Source organism: Bos grunniens, chromosome 29, assembly GCF_055505025.1.
Source record: "Bos grunniens cultivar Pamir isolate PY7600 chromosome 29, Bosgru_T2T1.0, whole genome shotgun sequence".
Taxonomy (NCBI): domain Eukaryota; kingdom Metazoa; phylum Chordata; class Mammalia; order Artiodactyla; family Bovidae; genus Bos; species Bos grunniens.
Window position 1 is genome coordinate 24,920,417 of NC_141193.1, and position 25,368 is coordinate 24,945,784.

The following is a 25,368-nucleotide window of genomic DNA, read 5'->3' on the forward strand; positions in this document are numbered from 1 at the left end:
GGAGCTTCCGCTGTGGCACATACACAGCAGGCCCTGGCCTGTCAGAGATGGAGACCAATAAGGCAATCTGCATCTTGGACCCTGCAACTCTGGAAAGTCATCAGCTTTGTAGCCATGGAAAAGGTGGAAAAAAAAAAAAAATCAGGCTGTCAGTGAGTCTTCAGAGGGGCTGTGGGGGCATGCATAGTGTGTTAGAGAAGTGAATGTTTCGTCCAGAGTTGGTTGGAACTGTGTATGTCCTATATTTTCTGTTGTGTATATGCAACACTGCCCTTACTCAGCCCTCAACCATCACCTCTCAACCGTCTTGCTTTCACCCCATCTCTCCCATTCCCCCAAAACTTCGGTGACTTCCATTGACCACCAAAAACCAAAAAAGCAAACTGCCAAATCTCTTATCCTGACATTAAAAGCTAAAGATTCACCAGATACACCTTGAATTTCCTGACTCCAGGCATTTGTTTTCTGCTTTTTCAACACCTGATCTTCATCGGTTCAAGTCTCTCTCTCTTTCTCTCTCTTTTTTTAAGGCTGAGTTCAGATCCTACCTCTTCCAGAAAGCCCTCACAGGTATCCCTGGCCAAAGGACCTGTCTCTCATCTGAATGCTAGAACATTACTTTCTACCTCTTTTGTGTCAATGCTACATTTTATCTTGCACTTTAATTACTGAGTGGGATGCTGTTGGTTTTCTCCATTAAATTTGTGGAGAAGCCTTATAAATTTGTCTTATTCACTTTTGTATCCCCAGCGCCTATAATGATACTCTTTACATAGCAGGCATGTAATCTGAAATATATTTATTTATTAAACTAAATGCTGGTGATATGGAGATAGATGAATGAGAAAGTTTCTGCCCATTAGGAGCTTACAATCTAATCCGAGAAAGAGATGCACATAAGTAAGAACTAATTTAATATAAAGCCAAAGGAACAGCGCTTGACCTGTGGAGGTATGGGGTTTGGGTGGGCAGGGATGGTGGCAAGGGGGATTATGTAGATTGAAGGAACTGCCTAGGTGGAAGTCAGTGGCATATTTGGGGAATGTGGTAAGTACCCTTGGGAATGGCATGCAGGAAAATAGGAGATAAGGCCAGAGAGGGGATGTGGGCTTTGGATCATAGAAACTCTACTGAGCCTTTTCAAAGAATTTGGATTTTATTCTGGAGGCCATTGACTGAGGGGCCACTGAATGCTCTTGAGGAGGAAGATAATATATACTTACTGGATGAAGGTATGACATGTGTTTTGGGTAGACACCATTCTCTGGCCAAGGTCACTTTAGGAAAATCTTAGGTTGGATGCGGAACAGCACCCATTCTCTGCTCAACAGCCAGCTTGTCCCCTGATCACATCACCTCTTTGTGAGATTTTCCCTTTTAAAGAAACTGCCCCTGCCCCCCCCCAAAAACCACTTCGTCAGGATGAAAAGTCTGTTCTGCCTTCTGAAACAGTTTCCTGCCCCACCCTCAGCTTTGACTTTAGTACAGAAATTCTTGTGTTTGGATTGCATTAGTCAGGATTCTGTGTTAGTCAGGGTTCTCCAGAGAAAGCGAATATTTATATATAAAATGAGATGTATTGTAAAGAATTGGCTCACACGATTATGGAGGCTGAGAAGTCCCACGATCTGCTGTCTGCAAGCTGGAGATCCAGGAAAGCAGGTGGTGTGCATCCCAGTCCCAGCCAAAGGCCTGAGAAGTCGGACTGTAAGCAGTGTAAGTCCCATGAGGATCAGAGACCCATGTCTTGGCTCAAGCAGATGGGCAGAGACACCCACTGACACCCACTGCCTCTCACTGGAAACTCTGAACTTTCTGAACCTGGGACTGGCTTGGGCTCCCCTATATGATTTCTTGGCCTTTGTGGAATTGGTGGGGGGTGAGGGGTAGGAACTCCAATACTTTGGCCACTTCATGCGAAGAGCTGACTGATTGGAAAAGACCCTGATGTTGGGAGGGATTGGGGGCAGGAGGAGAAGGGAACGACAGAGGATGAGATGGCTGGATGGCATCACCGACTCAATGGACACGAGTTTAGGTAAACTTTGGGAGTTGGTGAAGGACAGGGAGGCCTGGCGTGCTGCAATTCATGGGGTCGCAAAGAGTCGGACACGACTGAGTGACTGAACTGAACTGAACTGAGGGGCAGGAGGGGGACAACATCCTATAGAGGAAAAACTCCTAGTTTGGAGTCCTCAGCCTGGATTAAAGTGCCAGCTGAAATCAATGATTAGCTGTAGAACTTTGGCAAAACCAGTAATCTGTTTGTGCCTCAGTTTTCTCATCTGAAAAATCAGGATAATTATGTCTATTCCAAACAATTAAAGTGAAGATGAGGATGGGGACTGTCTAGCTTGCTGCCTGACACACAGGAGGTGCTGAGTAAACAGTACTTGTTTGATTCATATTTGTAGAATAAAATAGAAGCTCCAGTTCTACATAAACAGAGGGAAGCTGTGCTTGGAATGAGCTGTTGTTGGACACCTTAATTTAGAGGACTGCAAACTCTCTGCCTAGATTATCTTCAGAGGTGGTCCCAAAGCCCAACTGTTGAATGTTCCTGTCTTCCCAGCCTAACCTCTGCTCTCCAGGCTCTGCCCTCCTACTGACAGCTGTGGTTGCACTGATAGGAAGGCAGGGGCCCAGCCCTGGCTGAATGAGCCCCTTGTTGCAAAGGCTGATGAACCACAGACACTGCTGCAATTCGCCCTGCCCTGAGGAACCCTGGAGAACCTGTGGCTGGCCCTCAGTCCCTCCAGCTGTGTGTTTGGGAAGACAGACTAGATTCCTGAGCCTCCTGGAGTGGTGGGAAAACTGTTTTTTGTTGTTTAGTTGCTAAGTCATCTCTGACTCTTACAACCCCATGAATTGTAGCTGGCCAGGCTCCTCTGTCCATGGGATTTCCCAGGCAAGACTACTGGAGTGGGTTGCCATTCCCTTCTCCAGGGAATCTTCCTGATTCAGGGATCAAACGCGTCTCCTGCACTGGCAGGTGGATTCTTTACCACTAAGCCACCTAGGAAGCCCGGGGAAACTGTTAGGATGTGCTAGAAAGCTGCCCTGTTTTCTGGAGCTGAGCTTAGAGTTTTCCCTTCAAAACCAAGGAACTCACCAGTAGGGATATTTTTCACAGCTGGCGGCTATTAATCGGTGCCCCAGGTGCATGGAGGAAGTGGATTCACCTATACCCTTAAAACATTCATGGGCAGGTAGGACAGGTGAGTCACACACACACTTCTACTGCAAAGCGGTTGGCAGGATGTACAGACCGGTGTGGTGCAAGCAGACAGGAGGGGGATACCAACTCTGTGGGTGTGTGAGGTTGGGGGGAGGGTGAGAAGATGGGTACAGTTGAAAGAGACAGCAGAGGAAGGCCGGCCAGGAACCAGGGTGAGCCAAGGCTGGAGGTAAAAATATCACGTTAAAAACATAAAACCTAGGCTGCTCTGGGGCGTGGCTGGGACACAGGTGCTTGACCGGTAGGGCAGCAGGGAGTGCAATCAAGAGGCTGAGGTTTTACTTTGAGTTGTGAGACTTGCAAGTTTTAGCCCTGGGGGACAGGCAGGGTCACGTTTTGGAAATCACACGACTTGGGTTAAGTAGACTGACGCTGTGCTAAGAATTTTCTTTTTTTCAACAAATATTCTGTCGAGTGTCGGTTATGTGCTAGAAGTTGGGCAGTGGGGAACTGCGGCAAAAATTCAGGTTGAGCCTTCCTTGAAAGTAACTTCCACATTTTATGGAAGAGGAAATGGAGGGTCGGCTTGATCCCGGCTTACGGCTCTGTGTTTTGTGCCAGAGATAGCACACCTCTGCTCAGTCCTTCTGAAGTCTCGGCGCACGTGGGTCGGCCCGCCTGCGGGTCCTCCGCCTGCGCGCGCCGCCGGGGCATCTTCACCGCCCAGCCCGGCTGGGAGCCCGCCCCCACCCCAGCGCACACGTGGGTTCTCGCACGTCCGCCCGGTTCCCCCTTGACGTCAGCCTCGCGGTTCCATTTAAGGCCCCTCCCGCGCCCCACTCCGAGTACCGGAGCCGCTGCAGCCAAGTCCGGATCCCACGCCGTGCGCCTCCGACGCCCGCCCGCTCGACGGTCACTCCCGGTACGGTCCGGCCTGGCGCTCTCTGCGCCCGAGGGCAAGGGGCGATCGCTCTAGGCTTCACTGGCCCAGGCGCTGCCCATGGGGGGGGAGGGGGGTCCCCGCTCTTGGGAGGTGTAGGCGCTGCTTCCAAAGGGCATAGTCCTGAGACCTGGGCGGTGGCCCCACACTACCAAATGGTCTCGGGGGCCGGCTCCTGAACGGCTGCTGCTGCTCTAAGTGGGCACAATGGCCTCTGGCCGGGCTGGGGAACCAAGGAGGTGGTCGCACCTAACCTGGGGTCGAAGGTCCGGGTAGATGCAGACGTAATAGGAGACGACTGGTTGGGGAGGGGGGATTGGGGGATGGAGTACACCTCCGGGCTTGAAATGAGCAAGCCGCACGGAGCTCGAAGTCAGGTTGCCGGAGTCCACGGAACCGAAAAAGCTTCAGCAGTCTGGGGCGGATTCCCGGAAGCTGGAAAGCCGCTGGGTGCGCTCGGATCGCATTGTAATCCTGGCATTCTTGGGAGGTGGGCTCCTTGGGGCAGCCGCTGCCTGCAGATGAGGAGTTCTTGGCGCAAGTTACTTTTGTTAAGCAGCTGCCGCTGTATCGGTCGCTGAACTAGACGTGGTGCATATAAATACGAAGGAGAAAGGGTACCAGCTCTCCCGTGTCTCAGTAGAATCAAAGGAGGATTATCTGGTACCTTCATCTCCTTTTAACAAACGGGGAACCTAAGGCCGATTAGGGCATCTCTAAGGTCACAGTGAGGGCCTGGCAGAGTTGGGGGGAGATAGACCCTCTTTCTCCAGGGCTCCACTTCCAATCTGTATCCCCACACTGAAGGGAGCGTTGGAGCCCAGAGCTTCGGTTTTGGTGAAACCAGGAGGTGTCTGCAGAAAGCACTCCCTTCCCCCTGCCGGGCTGCAGAAACCTTTCAGGGCTGTCTAGAAATAGCAGTGATTTGTCAGGAGAGACTCGATTCCAGCTTGGTGACTCTGGGCTGCCTGCCTGTAAGTCCTCTCAGATATTTTTGCCCTTTGGAGCAGTGTCAAGATTAGACGTAGTGCTTTCGGGATGCAATCTATGAAAATCTCTCCAGTGAACGCAGAACCACCCCTACCCAACCCTACCCCCCACCCCCCACCTCCCTGGCTCTGGAAATCGAGGCTTCCACCAAGAGGAACTTTACTGATGAACTTTAGGGGTCTCTGCAGCTACTGCTACATTCCCTGTAGTAACAAAATTTCCTTATATCAGTCCTCACGCCTTTGCAACTAAGATCACCGCAGAAGCCACGCGAGGTGCCTCCATGTGAGTTGGGTAACAGCCCCTGGTGCCTGGTATCAAGATTTAAACTCTGGTTCTGGCAGCGCGCCAGGCCGGGGAGGCAGCCAGCCGGGCTTCACGAACAAGTGTGCTTCAGAGCACGAGTTCAGTCTGGAAAAGTCTTTTGATTCCGAGCTCACTCAGACCCACAGAGCAGTAGACTCCCTCCTTATCAGGTCCGCTTACGGGCGGGGCTCTGCAAGCCAGCGCCGGGCTGTCCGGGCTAGCGCTCACCTCTCAGTAGCCAGCGGCGCGGAGGCACACGGCTCTGGCCTCCACCCAGCGCTGTGAAGTGCGCTTGCGCACAAGATGAGCGGCGCGGTGCCTGGGTGGGGGAGGGGCGGCCGCTAATCTTCCGGGTCTGGGCGGGGCGTAAACTCCGCGGGCCCCTGCACACTGGCCACTGGATGTTCACTGCTTCTTCTGGGCGGGGGTTGGGGACAGGGAGGCGAAAACTAGAGCTGCGCATGAGCAGAGCTCCCACGCGTTCCGGCTAGTGTGTGAAGGCGGTTAGATCCGCTTTATGCACGTATCTGTGGTCCTTGCAGTGCTTGGCAAGAGTCCTGGGGATTGGAGTAGAGCTGTACCTGTGGTCCTTAAGGGCTTGGCAGGAGCCCAAGGTGGGCCGGCGGCTTATAGCGATCTTGTTTGAAGAAAGGCTAGCTCCACTTGGAGTTAATAAGTCAAGATGAGTAAGCCTTCAGGAGGCTATACTTATACCCAAACTTCAGTATTATTTTTCCACGCCAAGGTGAGCAACTTTATACCAAGACCAGAGCCCGGCATTAGGCCTTTCAGTTCTTCTTTGTCTCTTCGTAGGTTTCTTCCCTCCTCCCCCGCTTTTAGTGATTTCTTGTGATTTTTAGGGGCAGGTATCCCAAAAAGAAGCAAAAGAAGCTTTTTCAGAACAGTTTTCGGAAGGATGCAAGTGACAGGGCATGTTTTTCCCTTATAGGTTCCTTTAGGGTCTAAGTCCAAGATGGCAACTCTCAAGGATCAGCTGATTCAGAATCTTCTTAAGGAAGAACATGTCCCCCAGAATAAGATTACAATTGTTGGGGTTGGTGCTGTTGGCATGGCCTGTGCCATCAGTATTTTAATGAAGGTAAGTGAGAGCCTTTCACTTTGCAAGTCCCTTAAAGATACCTTGACTCCACCCGTCTACCATTTACTCTCCAAGATTGCATTATCACATTGTATATACAAATATATAAGCTTACGCACTCACTGAAAGAACTTCATGTGAAACAAACTTTTTAAAACCTGATGCTAAACCAAAAGGGTTATCTAAACTACAAAAATTAAAGGTTTCTAGGTTGGAAACCCAGTTCCTTAAATTCACTGTGCTTTATTTAACCTCGTTAGTTGCCTACAAATGAAAAAGTAGAGTCTATGCCTTTAAGCAAGCTAAAATTATTTAAAAGTAATTTTTGAATTGAAATTGATGCATATACATGGTAAAATTAAACAATGTGGGAAGTCTTTTGCCCATAGTAATCCCATCTGCCCCGCTCCTTGGGTAGCAGTTTTGGTATCAATAGTGGAACTAACATTTAATTAGAAAAAATTTGTGAATGAATAAAAAACACTTTTTATAGCATTCAAGCCTGGTTTGTATTAAAAAGAAATTGAGAGAGCTTACAATATTAAAATATTTTTAAGTTCAGATTTGGAGTTACTAGTAAGAAAGTGAAGTGATGAATTCTGGATTCTGAACAAAAAGGACTGAAATGAGAAGGGACTGAAGGCAGAAATGAGCTCTGCAAAGGTCTTGTAATCACGAAAGTTGCTGTGTGTGTTCTTAAAAGAGACCACATGTTATTCAAAGTCTTCATTTGGATCAGACATTGATGCCATTTATTTCTCCCAAACCAGTGAACCACCTGTGGTCGTTTTCTGTGATGCCCCCTAACTCAGGTGTGGCTAAGAGTAACTGGCAGACCACTTATTACACTGTAAATGATTAGGGGTAGATCTGCACCTCAGCTCTTATAATCTCTTTGGTTTTGATAGTCCACATTCCATTTGTATTAAAGCTATTATTGGTGCTCCTTGTCTGAGATGCACCTATGAACTTCTGTAGGTTCACTTGAAAGGATATTTTTCACCAACATTTTGTAATGCACAAATCTGTCTATAAGTAAAACTTTTATGTTGATTAACATATGGAAAACATGTAACCAGGGAATGATCTAGAATACCACTTTTTAGGCCTTAATACTAGTTGGTATCATCTATTTAATGACTAACAACCTAAAATCAATGTGTAAAACAATTCGAGAGACTAAATAGAGCAGTTTTACATGACGGGGGGGTACTCACTGCAAATTCAGTGTTCTGCTTCTGTGCAGTGGTGGTGGAGCTCTTGCCAAGGGTGCTCCAATGAGAGAGGGGGTCAGTTCTTTTTCCTATGTATATGTCATCTATGAGTGAGCTTTTAATGGGAGCCTACCTCTACTTAAGGTACGTACTGATGATAAAGTAGCAGAATTCTCCTATACCAGAAATTTGGAAATTTTTCATGCTTGTCTAAAAATTTGGAAATGGCTATTTTCCACTGAACTAAAATTTTATGTCTTTCAGGACTTGGCAGATGAAGTTGCTCTTGTTGATGTCATGGAAGATAAACTGAAGGGAGAGATGATGGATCTCCAACATGGCAGCCTTTTCCTTAGAACACCAAAAATTGTCTCTGGCAAAGGTTGATTTTGGCAAATTTATATTACATTCTGTGTCAGGCTTAATTCTTTATCAGGCTTGAAAATCCTATCAGTTCTTCAAAGACTTCTTCTTTATACAGGATAAGAGAGCCTTTTGAACAATTTTGCATTGGTATCTATAGATATCAATGTTTGAATTTCCAAAAGTGTTTTTAAATGAAAATCCAGTTTGTCCATGATGTGGAAAACATCTGAATTATAATATAACTAGCAAAGCTTCTTGGGTTCATAGTTTACCACATTGCTTCAAATAGTTAAATACACTTACTTCCATTACTTCCTTTCATACACTAACACAAGGTAGAGACCGGGGTAAATGAGCCTGTTCAGATATTCCTGGCTTGACCCTGTCACACTTTACAAGCACCAGCCAGGAAACGGACATGGGCCGAAATAGTCTGTTTTAACACTTGAAAACCATTGACCATTTATCTGATAGATTACTCATTTCATTGTCTTCAACCCAGGATTAACCGTACTGTGCCACAGGATATATAGAAGCAAGACATGCTTGATAAGTGTGAAGTTGCCTCTGCTTTAAAAAAAAAACCCATCCCTGAGCTGATATGACCACAATTAAGTAGAAATAGGAATATGGAAAAGTGTTAAGTTCAGGCGGCAAAAAATTGGGGTGTGTCTCATTTGATATGAGTGTGAAATAAATGTGATTCCTTTCAGCTCCCCCCAGTCATAGTTATATAAAGCCACAACCTACTTACATAATACAAGGAAGGTGTCGGTGTAGTCTTCCACCATGTAAGTGGCCACAGTGATAAAACTCCAAAAGTAAAGGAATCTGGGCATATATATGCCACATACACAAAACCCTGATAAAACTGTCCATTTAAAAAGTTAATGGAACAAATTTTTGCTGGAGTTTTCTTAAAAGCCTTAATCTAGTTATTGTTTCTCTTTTGTCTAGACTATAATGTGACAGCAAACTCCAGGCTGGTTATTATCACAGCTGGGGCACGTCAGCAAGAGGGAGAGAGCCGTCTGAATTTGGTCCAGCGTAACGTGAACATCTTTAAATTCATCATTCCTAATATTGTAAAATACAGCCCAAATTGCAAGTTGCTTGTTGTTTCCAATCCAGGTGAGACTTTTAATGGCATAAAAATAGATGAGCTAGAGTAAAACTGATAGTATGTATCATAATCTATATATATTTCTCATATTTTTCATTTTCCTCCTGAGAGTGAATTTGTGTTTTTGTAAAATAGTTACATTTAAAACATCAAGGGGAAACAAAGTCTTTAATGTAGTTGGCACTTTAAAATTTGTAACTTGCCTAGGAAGACCTTGGATAAGGAATAATTATGAATAATGTGTTATTGATGCACAACTTATTTTCATTAAACTACACTTCTTGAATTCTTAATGTATTTGTTATACACAATACAGAGGCTTAAAAATATTAACAGAAATATTGATTGGTCATGATAAATACCAAGATCTATACAGAGCCATGAATCTTGAGTAGTCAGTCATTAGCTCATGATTCACATAGTGAAAATGTTAGTCTCTCAATTGTGTCCAACTCTTTGCGACCCCGTGGACTGGGGCCTGCCAGGTTCCTCTGTCCATGGAGTTCTGCAGCGAAAATACTGGAGTGGGTAGCCATTCCATTTTCCAGGGGATCTTCCCGACTCAGGGATCAAACCCGGGTCTCCTGCATTGTGGGCAGATTTGTTACCTTCTGAGCTACCAGGAAAGCCCAATTTACATAATACCTCTGCCTAAATGTTTTCTCCACAGTCGATATTTTGACCTATGTGGCTTGGAAGATAAGTGGCTTTCCCAAAAACCGTGTTATTGGAAGTGGTTGCAATCTGGATTCAGCTCGCTTCCGTTATCTCATGGGGGAGAGGCTGGGAGTTCACCCATTAAGCTGCCATGGGTGGATCCTTGGGGAGCATGGTGACTCTAGTGGTAAGTATGACTTCTTTTATTGTTTGTAAAAAGATTGTGTAAAAAAATTGACAGGAGTATAATTACTGAATCAGAGTCTAAATCAGATATCCATTTATTAGGGTAGATGGTTTCCAGAAATCTTATCTCTTGGTATAATTATATGCTAGAATTGTTAAAGATTTTAGCCATTTTTGTGTGACATATTTTGGTATAAGGGATGAGGAATGAAATTTATTACAATGAACATATTAAATAAGATGATAGTTCTTAATATCACAGCTGTTTATAGGCAAACTGCTTGTCCTGAAAAGGTCAGCTGATCCAAATGCAATGTATGAGAAAAAATCTGTTATCACAGTTGAAAGATGTTATAATTTGTGCAGAGTTCTCGGTTCCTATGGCAAGAAAATTCCTCTTATGATCTCATAATATCCCGTCTCAATATTTCCCATTAGGAAAAAGCAGATTAGCATACAGTGAAAATTCTTAGCTTTACATAATTTAATCAGAGAAAATCTAAAAGTATTGGTAGTCTTGACCACCTACCAAAAGGGGATAATCTTCCTCAAATAAGAAAACACAGTTTTTGGAGAATGGGTCAGAATTACTGGTCAGCTAGGCAGTGCTTGGGAGTGAATATATTCTGTACTCTTTTGTTTAGTGCCTGTATGGAGTGGAGTGAATGTTGCTGGTGTCTCCCTGAAGAATTTACACCCTGAATTAGGCACTGATGCAGATAAGGAACAGTGGAAAGCGGTTCACAAACAAGTGGTTGACAGGTAATAGATCTCATAGTTTGTAACAGGTTAAAATTTATTATTTTTATTTAAGAAATTAAAAGTTTTGGAAATCCCCTGGTTGTCTAGTGGTTAGGACTTGAGCTTTCACTGCCGAACTTGTGAGTTCATCCCTGGTTGAGGAACTGAGATCTGGCGAGCCCTGCACGTGGCCAGAAAGATAAAAGATGAAAAGTTTAATAACCTGTGCATTTGGTAACTGTCAGAAAACTTGTTTTCTAAAGCTTGTTAAAACTCGTACTATAAAACAGGTAAAGGTATTAGATATTGCAGGCATGTGTTAATGTTACAGTTTATAGTATGATAATTCTTCCTGTATTTGTAAACGAAGATATAAAACAAGTCTACCTGATTTGAGATTCAGTCTTTACTTCAAAAGCATGTATCATTGATTTAGTTAGGAATAAGAATTTTTTAATCTAAGTTCTTATAATCATGAATAGAAATACAACTAGCTGCTTGTTTACTCAGATTATAAAGTTTTAAGCAAGATACAAATTCATCATGGTACAAAAAAATAATTAACTGTTAGAAATTGTTCAAATAAGGAAACTTGCAACTTACTGGCATTATTTACTTTAAATAAGGTAGCCATGTGTAGACCTCAGGTCTATGGAATTGAAGAATGAATCATGATTGGTCTAAGCAAGGCCCTCTGATTTGTATTTGTTAAAACCTGTCACCCCATCATCCAACCCAAGAAATGTTGACAGTTGCTGTCAACTAACTGTAGTGTTTGTTGAATTGGAATTCTTAGGCTGCTGGTGCTTGGAAATGAGTGGATTCTGTGCTCGTCCCACTTACCTCTCTACGCCTAACCCCCCACCCCCACATACACACTCCTGAGATAATCCCAAGTCAAGCATGCAATATGTAATCTTCTCGGATCTGCTTTTTTAAGTTTAGTATTGCCTTTATAAGAATCATCTATTTTGTTGCCTGAGCCATAGTTGTTTGTTTTGACAGCTATGTATAATTTATTCATCCTCCCGTTGAAGAGCACTGGGGTTGTTGCCAGGTTCTTGCTATTACCAACAGTACTATTGTAAACATCCCCATACATGATATCCTGGCATACATGTGCAAGGGTTATACTTAGGTATATAATGCAACTTTATTATTTATATAGTATTACTTATTATATCAGTGATTTCTTACAAAGCACGTGTTCAGTGAAAGCTTTTTCTTTGTTCCTCCTACCCTACTTTTTCCTGTCCTTCGCTATCCTACAGTGCTTATGAGGTGATCAAACTGAAAGGCTACACATCCTGGGCCATTGGACTGTCAGTGGCCGATTTGGCAGAAAGTATAATGAAGAATCTTAGGCGGGTGCATCCGATTTCCACCATGATTAAGGTAGGTCTATGTAGTAAAATGTACTTGAATGCCGTTATTTCCTGTTTTGTTTTTTTTAAACTCATTTCAGAAAGCAATTAGATTAAGGTAAGTCCTCAATCATTGATTTGAGTGAAATTAGTACACCTGCAGCTTTCTTTTTTGAAAAGACATGGTTGAGCTTTAGGATTAATGTCTACTAGTACTGTGGTTATTAACACATAGCTACTTAATAATGACCTGTTGACTGAAAAACTTGATTCAATTTTGTTGATGAGTGGAAGACTATAAAAGACACAAATTTTTCTCCTTTGGGGAAAAATAGAAATCACGCTCAAAGTTACCAAAGTGTCAGACAATAAAAATTGGAAAGTATGAGGGGTAATAGCAATAATATAGATTTTCTTTTAGAATGGAAGTCTTGCTGCTATTTTAATGACTTTCTTTTACACTGTTCATTACATCCTAAGTGAAAATCTAGGAAGAAATTTTACTTGCCAAGTTGTATTAAGTAAGCTTCATGATTGTAGAGAATAGAAAGTCTTGGGAGATCCCAGAATGCATAGGAAAAACATAAAATATTTTTCATTTCATCCTCAGGGTCTCTATGGAATAAAAGAGGATGTCTTCCTTAGTGTTCCTTGCATCTTGGGACAGAATGGAATCTCAGACGTTGTGAAAGTGACTCTGACTCATGAAGAAGAGGCCTGTTTGAAGAAGAGTGCAGATACACTTTGGGGGATCCAGAAAGAACTGCAGTTTTAAAGTCTTCTAATGTTGTATCACTTCACTGTCTAGGCTACACAGGATTTTAGTTGGAGGTTGTAATTCATATTGTCCTTTATATCTGATCTGTGATTAAAACAGTAATGTTAAGACAGCCTAGGAAAAAATCAATTTCCTAATGTTAGAAATAGGAATGGTTCATAAAACCCTGCTGGATGGCAAGGAATGGTTCATGAAACCTTGCAGCTGTACCCTGATGCTGGATGGCACTTACCTTGTGTGGTCCTAAATTGGTTTGTCAAATAATTCAACTTCCTCAAGAGGTACCACTGCCCATGTTGCAGATGCTACAGTTGCCCTTCAAACCAGATGTGTATTTACTGTGTAATATAACCTCTGGTTCCTTTAGCCAAGGTGCCTAGTCCAACTTTTTTCCCTCCAGTTGATCACTTCCTGGGATCCAATGTACAAATCCAGTATTGCATGCCATGTGCATAACTGTTCTAAAGAATCTTATGTACTGTATGTATCAGAATAGTGTACATTGCCTTGTAATGTAAAAAGGGAAAATTACATAAATAATGCAACCAACTAAGTTATACCAACTAAAACAATAAATAAAGCTTGAACAGTGACTACTCTGTTAATTAAGATACAAAGTCATAAAGCTGTTATTTGTTCATTACATAAATGGGAGCCACTGGGTTATTGGGCTATACTACACTGATTTTTTTAAGGGGTACTGTTTACTAATAATGAGACTTTATTAACATATTAAGGGTGTGATTAGATTGGCTAGACTGTTTTGTTACCATTTCCATTGTAATCATTTTAATATACTAAGCCCTCAAATATTATGAGATAATTTGATTATAGTGCTAATCATAACTGGTACTCTACAATTCACATAGGTAATACCCTATCAGTTCAGTTCAGTCAATCAGTTGTGTCTGACTCTGCAACCCCATGAATCGCAGCATGCCAGGCCTCCCTGTCCATCACCCACTCCCAGAGTTCACTCAAACTCATGTCCATCAAGTCGATGATGCCACCCAGCCATCTCATCCTCTGTCGTCCCCTTCTCCTCCTGCCCCCAGTCTCTCCCAGCATCAGGGTCTTTTCCAATGAGTCCACTCTTTGCATGAGGTGGCCTAACTATTGGAGTTTCAGCCTCAGCATCAGTCCTTCCAATGAACACCCAGGACTGATCTTTAGGATGGACTGGTTGGATCTCCTTGCAGTCCAAGGGACTCTCAGGAGTCTTCTCCAACACCACAGTTCAAAAGCATCAATTCTTCAGCGCTCAGCTTGCTTTATAGTCCAACTCTCACATCCATACATGACCACTGGAAGAACCATAGCCTTGACTAGATGGACCTTTGTTGGCAAAGTAATGTCTCTGCTTTTGAATATGCTATCTAGGTTGGTCATAACTTTCCTTCCAAGGAGTAAGCGTCTTTTAATTTCATGGCTGCAGTCACCATCTGCAGTGATTTTGGAGCCTAAAAATATAAAGTCTGACACTGTTTCCACTGTTTCCCATCTATTTCCCATGATGTGATGGGACCAGATGCCATGATCTTCATTTTCTGAATGTTGAGCTTTAAGCCAACTTTTTCACTCTCCACTTTCACTTTCATCAAGAGGCTTTTTAGTTCCTCTTCACTTTCTGCCTTAAGGGTGGTGTCATCTGCATATCTGAGGTTATTGATATTTCTCCTGGCAATCTTGACTCCAGCTTGTGCTTCTTTCAGCCCAGCATTTCTCCTGATGTACTCTGCATATAAGTTAAATAAGCAGGGTGACAATATACAGCCTTGACGTACTCCTTTTCCTATTTGGAACCAGTCTGTTCCATGTCCAGTTCTAATTGTTGCTTCCTGACCTGCATACAGGTTTCTCAAGAGGCAGGTCAGGTTGTCTGGTATTCCCATCTCTTGAAGAATTTTCCACAGTTTATTGTGATCCACACAGTCAAAGGCTTTGGCATAGTCAATAAAGCAGAAATAGATGTTTTTCTGGAACTCTCTTGCTTTTTCAATGATCCAGTGGATGTTGGCAATTTGATCTCTGGTTCCTCTGCCTTTTCTAAAACTAGCTTGAACATGTGGAAGTTCATGGTTCACATATTGCTGAAGCCTGGCCTGGAGAATTTTGAGCATTACTTTACTAGAGTGTGAGATGAGTACAATTGTACAGTAGTTTCACATTGTACAGGAGACAGGGATCAAGACCATCCCTATGGAAAAGAAATGCAAAAAAGCAAAATGGCTGTCTGAGGAGGCCTTACAAATAGCTGTGAAAAGAAGAGAAGTGAAAAGCACAGGAGAAAAGGAAAGATATAAGCATCTGAATGCAGAGTTCCAAAGAATAGCAAGAAGAGATAAGAAAGCTTTCCTCAGTGATCAATGCAAAGAAATAGAGGAAAACAACAGAATGGGAAAGACTCTCTTCAAGAAAATTAGAGATACCAAGGGAACATTTCATGCAAAGATGGGCTTGATAAAGGACAGAAATGGTATGGACCTAACAGAAGCAGAAGATATAAAGAAGAGGTGGCAAGAATACACAGAAGAACTGTACAAAAGAGAGCTTCATGACCCAGATAATCAAGATGGTGTGATCACTCACCTAGAGACATCCTGGAATATGAAGTCAAGTGGGCCTTAGAAAGCACCAGTACAAAGTTAGTGGAGGTGATGGAAGTCCAGTTGAGCTATTTCAAATCCTGAAAGATGACGCTGTGAAAGTGCTACACTCAATATGCCAGCAAATTTGGAAAACTCATCAGTGGCCACAGGACTGGTAAACGTTAGTTTTCATTCCAATCCCAAAGAAAGGTAACACCCTATACACAGATGTAAAAAACATTACTTGCCAACTGAACATAAGCAGTGGTTCTGTGCCACTACAGGGGGAGATTTTGTAAGAACCTTCACTCTGGAGGCCAGTAACAACTGTTTTTCAGTCACTTAGTTGTGTCCAACTCTGTGACACCATGGTCTGCAGCATACCAGACTTCCCTGTCCTTCACTATCTCTTGGGAGTTTGTTCAAACTCATGTCCACTGAGTCATTGATGCCATCCAACCATCTTGTGGTACTTAATTTTAAACCAAATAGTCCTGGTAGTTATCTATTCAAAAATTTTCTTTAGATCTCCCTCAAAATATTTCTATAACTATGACCTTCTTCAGGCCTAAAAACCATACTTCCAGAGGTTAACTAGAACAATGTTATGGTCATCACTTCCAAACTTTCCTATTTGAGAGACAGTTAAGAGAACTATGTTTTTTAATGGGTCTCAAATGTAGAAGGATAAGACGAGCCTACATAGGCCTTACAATTAGCTGTTATAATAGGATTTGCCTTCCTTAGACTTCAATAGCCTTAAGATATGTTACACAGCACAAAATTCACTCTTTTAAAGTGTATAGTTCTATGGATTCACATAGTTATGCAACTATTACCACTAAGAACTGTTAATTATCCCCCCAAAGAAATATGAAGTTATTCCTATACCCTTTTGTAGACTCTGATGCAGTCTTTTAAAAAAACATATTTACCCTTATTTCGTGTTCACACAATAAATTAGCTAATATCAACATGACAAAATGCTTAACAGATTAAATATTTCATGAATTTTCAGATTTAATCTCGTAAAGCTTCCTTACTTTCTGGCACATTACATGTTCCATGTTCACCATGTATCTTCCTGCCCTAGGCAAGGGTAGGCCAACTCTGCAAGGAGCCCTGATTGTTTTTAATGGAATATGATCTCATTTTAATAACCTTGGGAAGTGGACAAAGCAGGCCTTAGCCCCATCTTAAAATAAGTCGCCAGTTGGTAGGAGAAGCAAAGGGGATGTTCAGAATATGTGCCTTGGGCAGGTATGAAGAGCCTCTTTCTTCACCTACAGTAGGAGTTTGATCACTATGAAAATGACACTTCTTTTGGCATGCAGGTGTAGAGCTTGGATCTGGAAGTCATCCAAGTCAGCACTATCTCACAGTCTCTAGTAAATGAGGTACAAGAGCCAGAAGATGTTGTGGAAGGAAGTAAACAAGCCAAGTAGTAGTACAGATTGAGTAGCCACTGCCACACCTGAGAAGCCCTTGCCTGGGGCTAGTAATAGGTTGTGAAAAGTGCCATAAGAGAAACGAGAGATGTTGGGAGGGGAATGGTAGTTGATATATTTGTCAAGGAAAGTTAGAGGAACTGCCGTTTTTGTTCAAAACTGAAAATGAGGAACCAACTTTTGACAAGGGCTGGTGAGGGACAGGGAGGCCTGGCCTGCTGCGATTCATGGGGTCGTAAAGAGTCAGACACGACTGAACGACTGGACTGAACTGAACTGAACTGGGGAAGAACTTTGCTGACATACGCAACAGCAGAAAGTCCTGAAATGGGAAAAAGCTGTCCAAAAGCTGGAAGGAAGTGGTGTCTTGAGAAGTTGGAGGGATGAAAGGAGGCCACGTATTGACCACTTCTTAGATTGTAGTAAAAATTAGTTAAGTGCATCAGAAAGCCATTGAAGGATTTTAAGCAGACTTACTGCATGATCTAAACTACATTAAAAAAAAAAAAAAAAAACTACTAGCTTTTATACAGAAAATGGATTATCTTTTATATTTTGAAAAGGGATTCAGATGCAAGTGATGACAAAAGATGACAGGTGAGGTTGTGTCCCAACCTGTGAGTTATAAATTCCTCGCATAAATTAAAATCACCTTAGAACACTAACCATGCCCTTTTCATTACCACCTTGTTTTCTCAATTCAGCATTTCGAAGCATCGTCCTCAGGATGCTAGTTTTAGCTGGCCCACTGGTGAACAGGAGGTGCTCGCCTGAGAGTTCTTTCCCACGAAGGCTTCGAGCTTGCCCCCTTGCCCCCCAGGTGGGTCTGGTCTCCGAAGTTTCAGCTTTTAAATCAGTCTGAGGCCTAGACCAGCCGAAGGAAATGAAACGACACACCAATATCCCTCTCTTGCACAGTCTTTGAGACCAACTAAAATTCCTTACACGAAGATTACGACAACACGACAGCACGTACTCACGAACCCACTCACACCAAAGGCCAAGCCCCTGCCAATGCGCCTGCGCACGAGGCGGCCATGGGGCGGAGCTTGTGTGCTGACGGAGAAGAGGCGTGCGTGCGTAGGAGCGTGCTTGCCTAACGGTTCAGACAGTAACGGTCGCTGGGCTTCACGCGTCTACTCACATAGCTATGTAGGTTTTCGTGGTGTAGCTTAAAAAGCGACTTAAAGGTCGTGCGTTGTGCATTCCGGCCTTGGGCCACAAGATAAGCGTTTGTGAGTGACTGGGACTGGAGCGAAAGTGGTGGCTTGGGGCAGGGAGACGTTTTAAAAACTTCTTGGTGCCCCAGTCTCTAACACTGATAGATACACTCGTCGGTTTTCTACGCCTCCACACCTGGCGAGCAGGTATTTTTTTCCTTTGGCTTCCCCCTTCTGACATTCTGCAAACTCAAGAGGTACTTTCATAGATATTAGAGTGATTAGTTCAGGGAGATTGCTTCCTCTGAAATTACATTATCTCTATCAGGTTCTCAAAATGTCATCTGTCAAGGAGCAGCTTATTGAGAATCTAATTGAGGAAGATGAAGTCTCCCAGAGTAAGATCACCATTGTTGGAACTGGTGCTGTAGGCATGGCGTGTGCGATTTGTATCTTGCTGAAGGTAAGTGATAAGCTTATACTGCGGCTGAAAATAAATGAGCACTGATAGGTCTTGTAGATGTTGAGCGCAGGGTTGCAGGGTTAACCCCTTGACAGCAAAGAAGTATCACCTGATTTTTTACTTAAGAAACATTTATTTAGAGTTTACCATGTGTGAAGCATTGCCAGGCTGTGTAAATTTATTCATAGGAGACACACTGATTAAATTATTTTTGTTAAGATTAAAATGTAACCTTAGCAAAATAATGCTAATATTACGGGCTTCCCCGATGGCTCAGCTGGTAAAGAATCGACTTGTAATGCAGGAGACACAGGAGACCAGGGTTCAATCCATGGATCGAAAAGATCCCCTGGAGGAGGAAATGGCAACCTATCCCACTATTCTTGCCTGGAAAAAAATCCATGAACAGAGGATCCTGGCAGGCTGCAGTCCAAAGGGTCGCAAAGAATTGGACATAACTGAGTGACTAAGCACACATATGTGTTTAGTCAGACTATTTAAATTTATTCATAGAAACATTTATTACATTATTTTGTTAATATAACGTTTTCTGTTAAAGTAATTCATCACTTTGCCTTTCTTGAAGAGTAATGTATGAAAATCATATTTCCCAATGGCTTATACTTACATTTTTTTTAATTATATAAGCATTACCTGCTCATTATAAAACAAAAGCACCTAATTTGATAAAATAACAATGGAAGTCCTTTAATTTTCCTTACTATTTCCAGAATATCTTTCCACGTGCCTGTTGGCTATTTGTATAGCTTTGAAGACGTGTCTGTTTCAAATCTTTTGCCCATTTTTAAGTTGAGTTTGTTGTTGTAGGAGTACTTTTTATATTCTAAATATTAACTGCTTATTAGGGTAAATGATTTTCAAATACTAGGTTTCCCTTGTGGCTCAGCTGGTAAAGAATCCACCTGCAATGCTGGTGACCTGGGTTTGATCCCTGGGTTGGGGAGATCCCCTGGAGAAGGCAAAGGCTGCCCACTCCAGTATTCTGGCCTAGAGAATTCCATGGACTGTATAGTCCATGGGATTGCCAAGAGTTGGACATGACTCAGTGATTTTCATTTCACTTTCAAAATTTTTCACCCATTCCTTGGGTTTCCTTTTTGTTCTGTTGGTTGTGTCCTTTGATACACACAAGTTTTAAATTAAAAAATTTATTGGAATATAGTTGCTTTACAGTGTTGTGTTTCTGCTGTACAGTGGAGTGAATCAGCTATATGTATACATTTTTGTTGTTCGGTTGCTTAGTCGTGTCTGACTCTTTGCCACCCCATGGATTACAGTACACCAGGCTTCCCTGTCCTTCACCATCTCCCAGAGCTTGCTCAGGCTTATGTCCATTGAATCAGTGATGCCATCCAGCCATCTCATTGTATGTCGTCCCCTCCTCCTCCTGCCTTCAATCTTTCACTGCATCAGGGTCTCTTCTAATGAGTCGGCTCTTCACATCAGGTGGCCAAAGTATGGGAGCTTCAGCTTCCAATGAATATTCAGGGCTGATTTCCTTTAGGATTGACTGGTTTGATCTCCTTGCAGTCAAAGGGACTCTCAAGAGTCTTCTCCAACATCACAGTTCTAAAGCATCAATTCTTTGGTGATCAGCTCTTTTGGTCCAACTCTCACATCCATACATGACTGGATATGAGAAAAACCATCCAGACCTTTGACTACTTTGTCTGCTTTTTATACGCTGTCTAGGTTTGTCATAACTTTTCTTCCAAGGAGCAGGTGTCTTTTAATTTCATGCCTGCAGTCACCATCTGCAGTGATTTTGGAGCCCAAACAAATTGTCTGTCACTGTCTCCATTGTTTCCCAGCTATTTACCATGAAGTGATGGGACTGGATGCCATGATCTTAGTTTTTTGAATGTTGAGGTTTAAGCCAGCTTTTTCACTCCCTTCTTTCACCTTCATCAAGAGGCTCTTTAGTTCCTCTTTGCTTTCCACCATAAGGATGATGTCATGTGCATATCTGGGTTATTGATATTTCTCCTGGCGGTCTTGATTCCAGCTTGAGCTTCATCTAGCCCGGCATTTCCCATGATGTATTCTGCATATAAGTTAAGCAGAATAACAACATACAGCCTTGACACACTCCTTTCCCAATTTTGAATCAGTTCAAATTGTTCCATGTCCCATTCTAACTGTTGCTTCTTGACCTGCATACAGATTTCTCAGGAGGCAGGTAAGGTGGTCTGATAGTCCCATCTCTTTAAGAATTTTCCACAGTTTGTTGTGATTCACACAAAGGCTTTAGCATAGTCAATGAAGCAGAAGATGTTTTTCTAGAATTCTCTTGCTCTTTTCTATGATCCAGTGGATGTTGGCAATTTGATCTCTGGCTCCTCTGCCTTTTCTAAATCCAGCTTGAACATCTGGAAGTTCTCGGTTAACGTATTGTTGAAGCCTGGCTTGGAGAATTTTGAGCATTAGTTTGCTAGCTTGTGAAATGAGTGCAATTGTGTGGTGGTTTGAAAAGTCTTGGCATTGCTTTCTTTGGGATTGGAATGAAAGCTGACCTTTTCCAGTCCTGTGGCCCCTGTTGAGTTTTCCAAATTTGCTGACATATTGAGTGCAGCACTTTTAATAGCATCATCTTTTAGGATTTGAAATAGCTCAGCTGGAATTCCATCACCTCCACTAGCTTTGTTTGCAGTACTTCTTCCTAAGGCCCGCTTGACTTCTTAGGCAGAACCCATTTGAAGAAAGGCAGATTCCAAAGCAAATACATAGTTTCATTAACATAGCTTAAGAAAAATATTTCCATAAGAAAAATGCATTGGTTTGTTGAGCCATTAGCAGCTCAAAGTTAAGTTCAGGTGTAACCAAGTGTCCCGACAACACAGGACATTCAAGCCAAATAATCTCAAGACGGATAAATAAAAATCCCCATCTAGACACAGTCTTGTGAAATTAGAAAATATTAAAAACAAAGAGAATTTTAAAATGATCAGAAAAGAAATTACCTACAGAAAAGGGAGTGGGAGGCAGACTGACTTATCAAGATCTTTCTTTCCTCTTAACTCTACAAAATCAGAGCTGATATGGGCTGCTGCTGCTGCTGCTAAATCACTTCAGTCGTGTCCAACTCTGTGCGACCCCATGGATGGCAGCCCACCAGGCTCCCCTGTCCCTGGGATTCTCCAGGCGAGAACACTGGAGTGGGTTGCCACTTCCTTCTCCAATGCAGAAAAGTGAAAAGTGAAAGTGAAGTCGCTCAGTCGTGTCCGACTCTTAGCGACCCCCTGGACTGCAGCCTGCCAGGATCCTCCGTCCATGGGATTTTCCAGGCAAGAGTACTGGAGTGGAGTGCCACTGCCTTCTCCGAGGATTAGAAGAGAGAGAAAAACGTCTGCCACTTGCAGTTTATTTCCTCCTGCCCCTTAGGGATCCCTAGCCTTCCTACCTGACTGTCATTCCTAGCCCCTCTTTTTTGGACTTCCTTCCATTTAGATCACCACAGAGCACTGAGTATAGAGTTCCCTGTGCTATAGAGTAGGTTCTCATCAGTTATCTATTTTATGGATAGTATCAATAGTGTATATATATCAATCTCAGTTTCCCAATTCATCCTACCTCCTTCTCCCCCTTGGTGTCCATATGTTCTCTACATCTGTGTCTCTTATTTCTGCTCTGCAAATAAGAGTTCATATGTACCATATGTGCCATTTTTCTAGATTCCATATATATGCATTACCATGCAATATTTGTTTTTCTTTTTCTGACTTTGTAGTTCAATGTATCTTTTTATTTTTGTTATTGTGCTTTTGGTGTTATATCCAAAAATCACTGCCAAACCTAATGTCATGAAGTTTTCCCTCTATCTTTTCTTCTAAGAGTTTTATAGTTTTGGGGCTTACATTTAGCTCTTTGATCCATTTTTGGTTAATTTTATCTATGGTATAATGTAAACAGTCCAACCTTATTCTTTTGCATGTGAGTGTGCAGTTATCCCAATACCATTTGTTGAAAATGCTGTCCTTTCCCTATTGAATAATCCTGGCAGTCTTGTTAAAAAATACCTGACCACATATGTGGGAGTTTCCCCCCTGGACTCTCTTGTGCTCCATTGGTCTATATGTCTCATTATGTCAGTACCACACTGTTTTGATTACTGTAGCTTTGTCATAAATATTGAAATCAGGAAGCTTGAGATCACCTTCTTTATTCCTTTTGAAGATTGTTTTGGTTATACAGAGTCTCTTGAGATTCCATAAGAATTTTAGAATGGAATTTTCTAATTCTTGAAACAAATTTTGTAGTGGTTGCATTAAATCTGAAGATTGCTTGGAGTAGTATTGACATCTTAATAATACTTTATCTTCCAGTCCATGAACATAGGATGTCTGTTTATTTGTTTCTTCTTTAATTTGTTTCAGCAGTTTTGTAGTTTTCATTGTTAAGCTTTTCACCTCTCTAAATGTTTTAAAGGTATTTTTAAATCTTTATAACAACCTTAGGAGGCAGGTACTGTTATCATCTCCATTTATAGATGAAAATACTGAAGCATATATGTTAAAGAGCTTGCTCCTGGTCACATGCCTAGGAGGTGAAAGGGCCAGAATTCACTTCCACTTTCTAAGCTCACAGACACTGTGCTCATTTGTTATGCCTGGGCCGTATGCCCATTTGTGAAGTAACTGCTGAGTCCAGAAGGAAGGATGAAACAATTGGTTGGGTCTGGGTGTATGGTTACTTACCTACCCCTAAGTTGGAGGGCTAATGTTAATTGTAATATACCAAGCTACATGAAGTGGTTTCCCAGAGGTGCCTACCTTTCATTTTTGGCCATAAGGATTCATACTAAAAAACAGCTTCAAGTTCAGAAATTAGGCATAAGGGTTAAATATAATAAAATCCTTTGAAAGGATTTCATAAGTTTTTGTTTGTTTTAAAGATGTTATCTGAAGTGGGGAGAAAAAACAATTCTAAAAAACTTAACAATTACTTGAAGGCAAAACAATTAATACTTTTTGCTGCATTCTGTTGTTTACCTTAACTTCTGGTGTCTTTACTACATTCAGTTCAGTTCAGTTGCTCAGTAGTGTCCGACTCTTTGCGACCTCATGAACCGCAGGACTCCAGGCCTCCCTGTCCATCACCAACTCCCGGAGTTTACTCAAACTCATGTCCATTGATCGATGGTGCCATCCAACCATCTCATCCTCTGTCATCCCCTTCTCCTCTCGCCTTCAATCTTTCCCAGCATCAGGGTCTTTTCAAATGAGTCAGCTCTTCGCATCAGGTGGCCAAAGTATTGGCACATTAAAAGACTTTTTTTCTTTTTGGCCAAGCCTTGCAGCTTACAGGATCTCTGTTCCCTGACCAGGGATCAGTGAAAGTCCAAAATCCCAACCACTAGGCCACCAAAGAACTCCTGTAAAGAATTATTATTTTATACCACTTTTTCTACAAAAATGTAGCACTTCTTTGCAGATTATTTACCATCTGAGCTATAGGGAAGTCTGATTATAAAATAACCACATAAACTTTTTTCTTTTTCTCTTAAAATTGAAATGGGAACATTTTATTCAGACCTTTCATGTATTTTAGGATTTGGCTGATGAGCTTGCCCTTGTTGATGTTGTGACAGACAAACTGAAGGGAGAAACAATGGATCTTCAGCATGGCAGTCTTTTCTTTAACACTCCAAAGATTGTCTCTGGAAAAGGTTAGTTTTATAAAATTATTTTCAAAACTTAAAAAAAATAGTGAAGTCTATCAAATTGTTGTCAATAAGTATAAAATTTAAAATAGCACCTTTGTAATTAGGACATATAATTTAGAAGGTTAATATTTTTAACAAAGAACATTCCATTCTGATTGGAGAATATTTGATAAATATAAAAACAGTATTAAATTTTTAAAATCTCTCTTGTTAATGGTTTTGTGTATTTCTTTACTTTTTTCTATTCGTTTGTTTTTTACACAACTGACATTGTATTATATAAATGCTTTTTAAGCTTGTCATTCAGTTGTATATGTTTTCCCAAAGATATGCAGTCTCAAATAGTTTTTGTAATATTATTGATACATTTATCTATATTCTTGTTTTTTTTCATATGTGTATCTATATTTTTTAACCGGTTTTTTAGACAACCAGGTTTCAGGGTATAGTTTGAAGCTATAGAAGAGGAAATGGAGAGCTTAGCCCAATTAGCATTAACATTATGTTTTGGCCAACTAATAATTAAATAATTATTTAATCATAAAGTAGTATATACAGTGTGCTTTTTGGTAATGTGATTCAACAGATTTACTTGCTACTAGAAGCCCTCTTGTCTAACATGATTGGAACTGAAAGTGGTTCAGTTCAGTTCAGTTCAGTCACTCAGTTGTGTCAGACTCTTTGCGACCCCATGAATCACAGCACACCAGGCCTCCCTGTCCATCACCAACTCCCGGAGTTCACTCAAACTCATGTCCATCAAGTCGGTGATGCCATCCAGCCTTCTCATCCTCTGTTGTCCCTATCTCCTCCTGCCCCGAATCCCTCCCAGCATCAGAGTCTTTTCCAATGAGTCAACTCTTCGCATGAGGTGGCCAAAGTACTGGAGTTTCAGCTTTAGCATCACTCCTTCCAAAGAACACTCAGGACTGATCTCCTTTAGGATGGACTTGTTGGATCTCCTTGCAGTCCAAGGGACGCTCAAGAGTCTTCTCCAACACTACAGTTCAAAAGTATCAATTCTTTGGCTCTCAGCTTTCTTCACAGTCCAACTCTCACATCCATACATGACCACTGGAAAAAC

At 42.1% G+C, this 25,368-nt stretch overlaps 2 protein-coding genes and 1 long non-coding RNA gene across 21 annotated transcripts in view; 2 read left to right on the forward strand and 1 right to left on the reverse strand.

Moving 5' to 3' along the window:
* The first annotated feature begins 1,507 nt into the window (after positions 1-1,507).
* Positions 1,508-13,535, forward strand: LDHA (lactate dehydrogenase A). 6 transcript variants are annotated; one of them, XM_086385140.1, is made up of 9 exons: positions 1,508-1,716; positions 3,134-3,218; positions 6,364-6,513; positions 7,992-8,109; positions 9,051-9,224; positions 9,887-10,060; positions 10,704-10,821; positions 12,072-12,195; positions 12,775-13,535. In XM_086385140.1, the coding sequence occupies exons 3-9, from the start codon at positions 6,388-6,390 to the stop codon at positions 12,937-12,939; spliced, it is 999 nt and encodes a 332-aa protein (XP_086241266.1). In that variant the 5' UTR covers positions 1,508-1,716; positions 3,134-3,218; positions 6,364-6,387; the 3' UTR covers positions 12,940-13,535. The 6 variants fall into 6 exon arrangements, with proteins under 6 accessions (XP_086241266.1, XP_086241261.1, XP_086241263.1 ...); XM_086385135.1 differs by lacking the exon at positions 3,134-3,218; XM_086385136.1 differs by lacking the exons at positions 1,508-1,716; positions 3,134-3,218 and adding an exon at positions 3,266-3,407.
* On the reverse strand, positions 10,835-18,002 carry LOC147342408 (uncharacterized). The gene is made up of 2 exons (XR_015157987.1): positions 17,665-18,002; positions 10,835-10,981 (listed from the first exon to the last, which is right to left on the reverse strand). It is a non-coding gene; the product is annotated as an uncharacterized LOC147342408 (long non-coding RNA).
* The window catches only part of LOC147342409 (L-lactate dehydrogenase C chain), a 34,458-nt gene continuing 26,767 nt past the window's right edge, over positions 17,678-25,368 (forward strand). For 6 of the 14 annotated variants that reach the window (XM_086385144.1, XM_086385150.1, XM_086385152.1 and 3 more), the window contains exons 1-3: positions 18,085-18,345; positions 18,467-18,601; positions 24,170-24,287. In XM_086385144.1, coding sequence (XP_086241270.1) covers positions 18,476-18,601; positions 24,170-24,287 — 244 coding nt within the window. In that variant the 5' untranslated portion in view covers positions 18,085-18,345; positions 18,467-18,475. Of the gene's footprint in view, positions 17,799-18,084; positions 18,346-18,466; positions 18,602-24,169; positions 24,288-25,368 lie in introns of those variants that run through there. The other 8 variants (XM_086385143.1, XM_086385147.1, XM_086385148.1 and 5 more) reach the window with 4 other exon arrangements.

Excerpts from the sequence above, each read along its gene's own strand:
- LDHA (XM_086385135.1), top strand. The coding sequence starts at position 1,570 with ATGAGATGTATTGTAAAGAATTGGCTCACACGATTATGGAGGCTGAGA. Across the intron at positions 9,225-9,886 it reads GCTTGTTGTTTCCAATCCAG|TCGATATTTTGACCTATGTG; the intron begins GTGAGACTTTTA and ends TTTTCTCCACAG. Across the intron at positions 10,061-10,703 it reads GGAGCATGGTGACTCTAGTG|TGCCTGTATGGAGTGGAGTG; the intron begins GTAAGTATGACT and ends TCTTTTGTTTAG.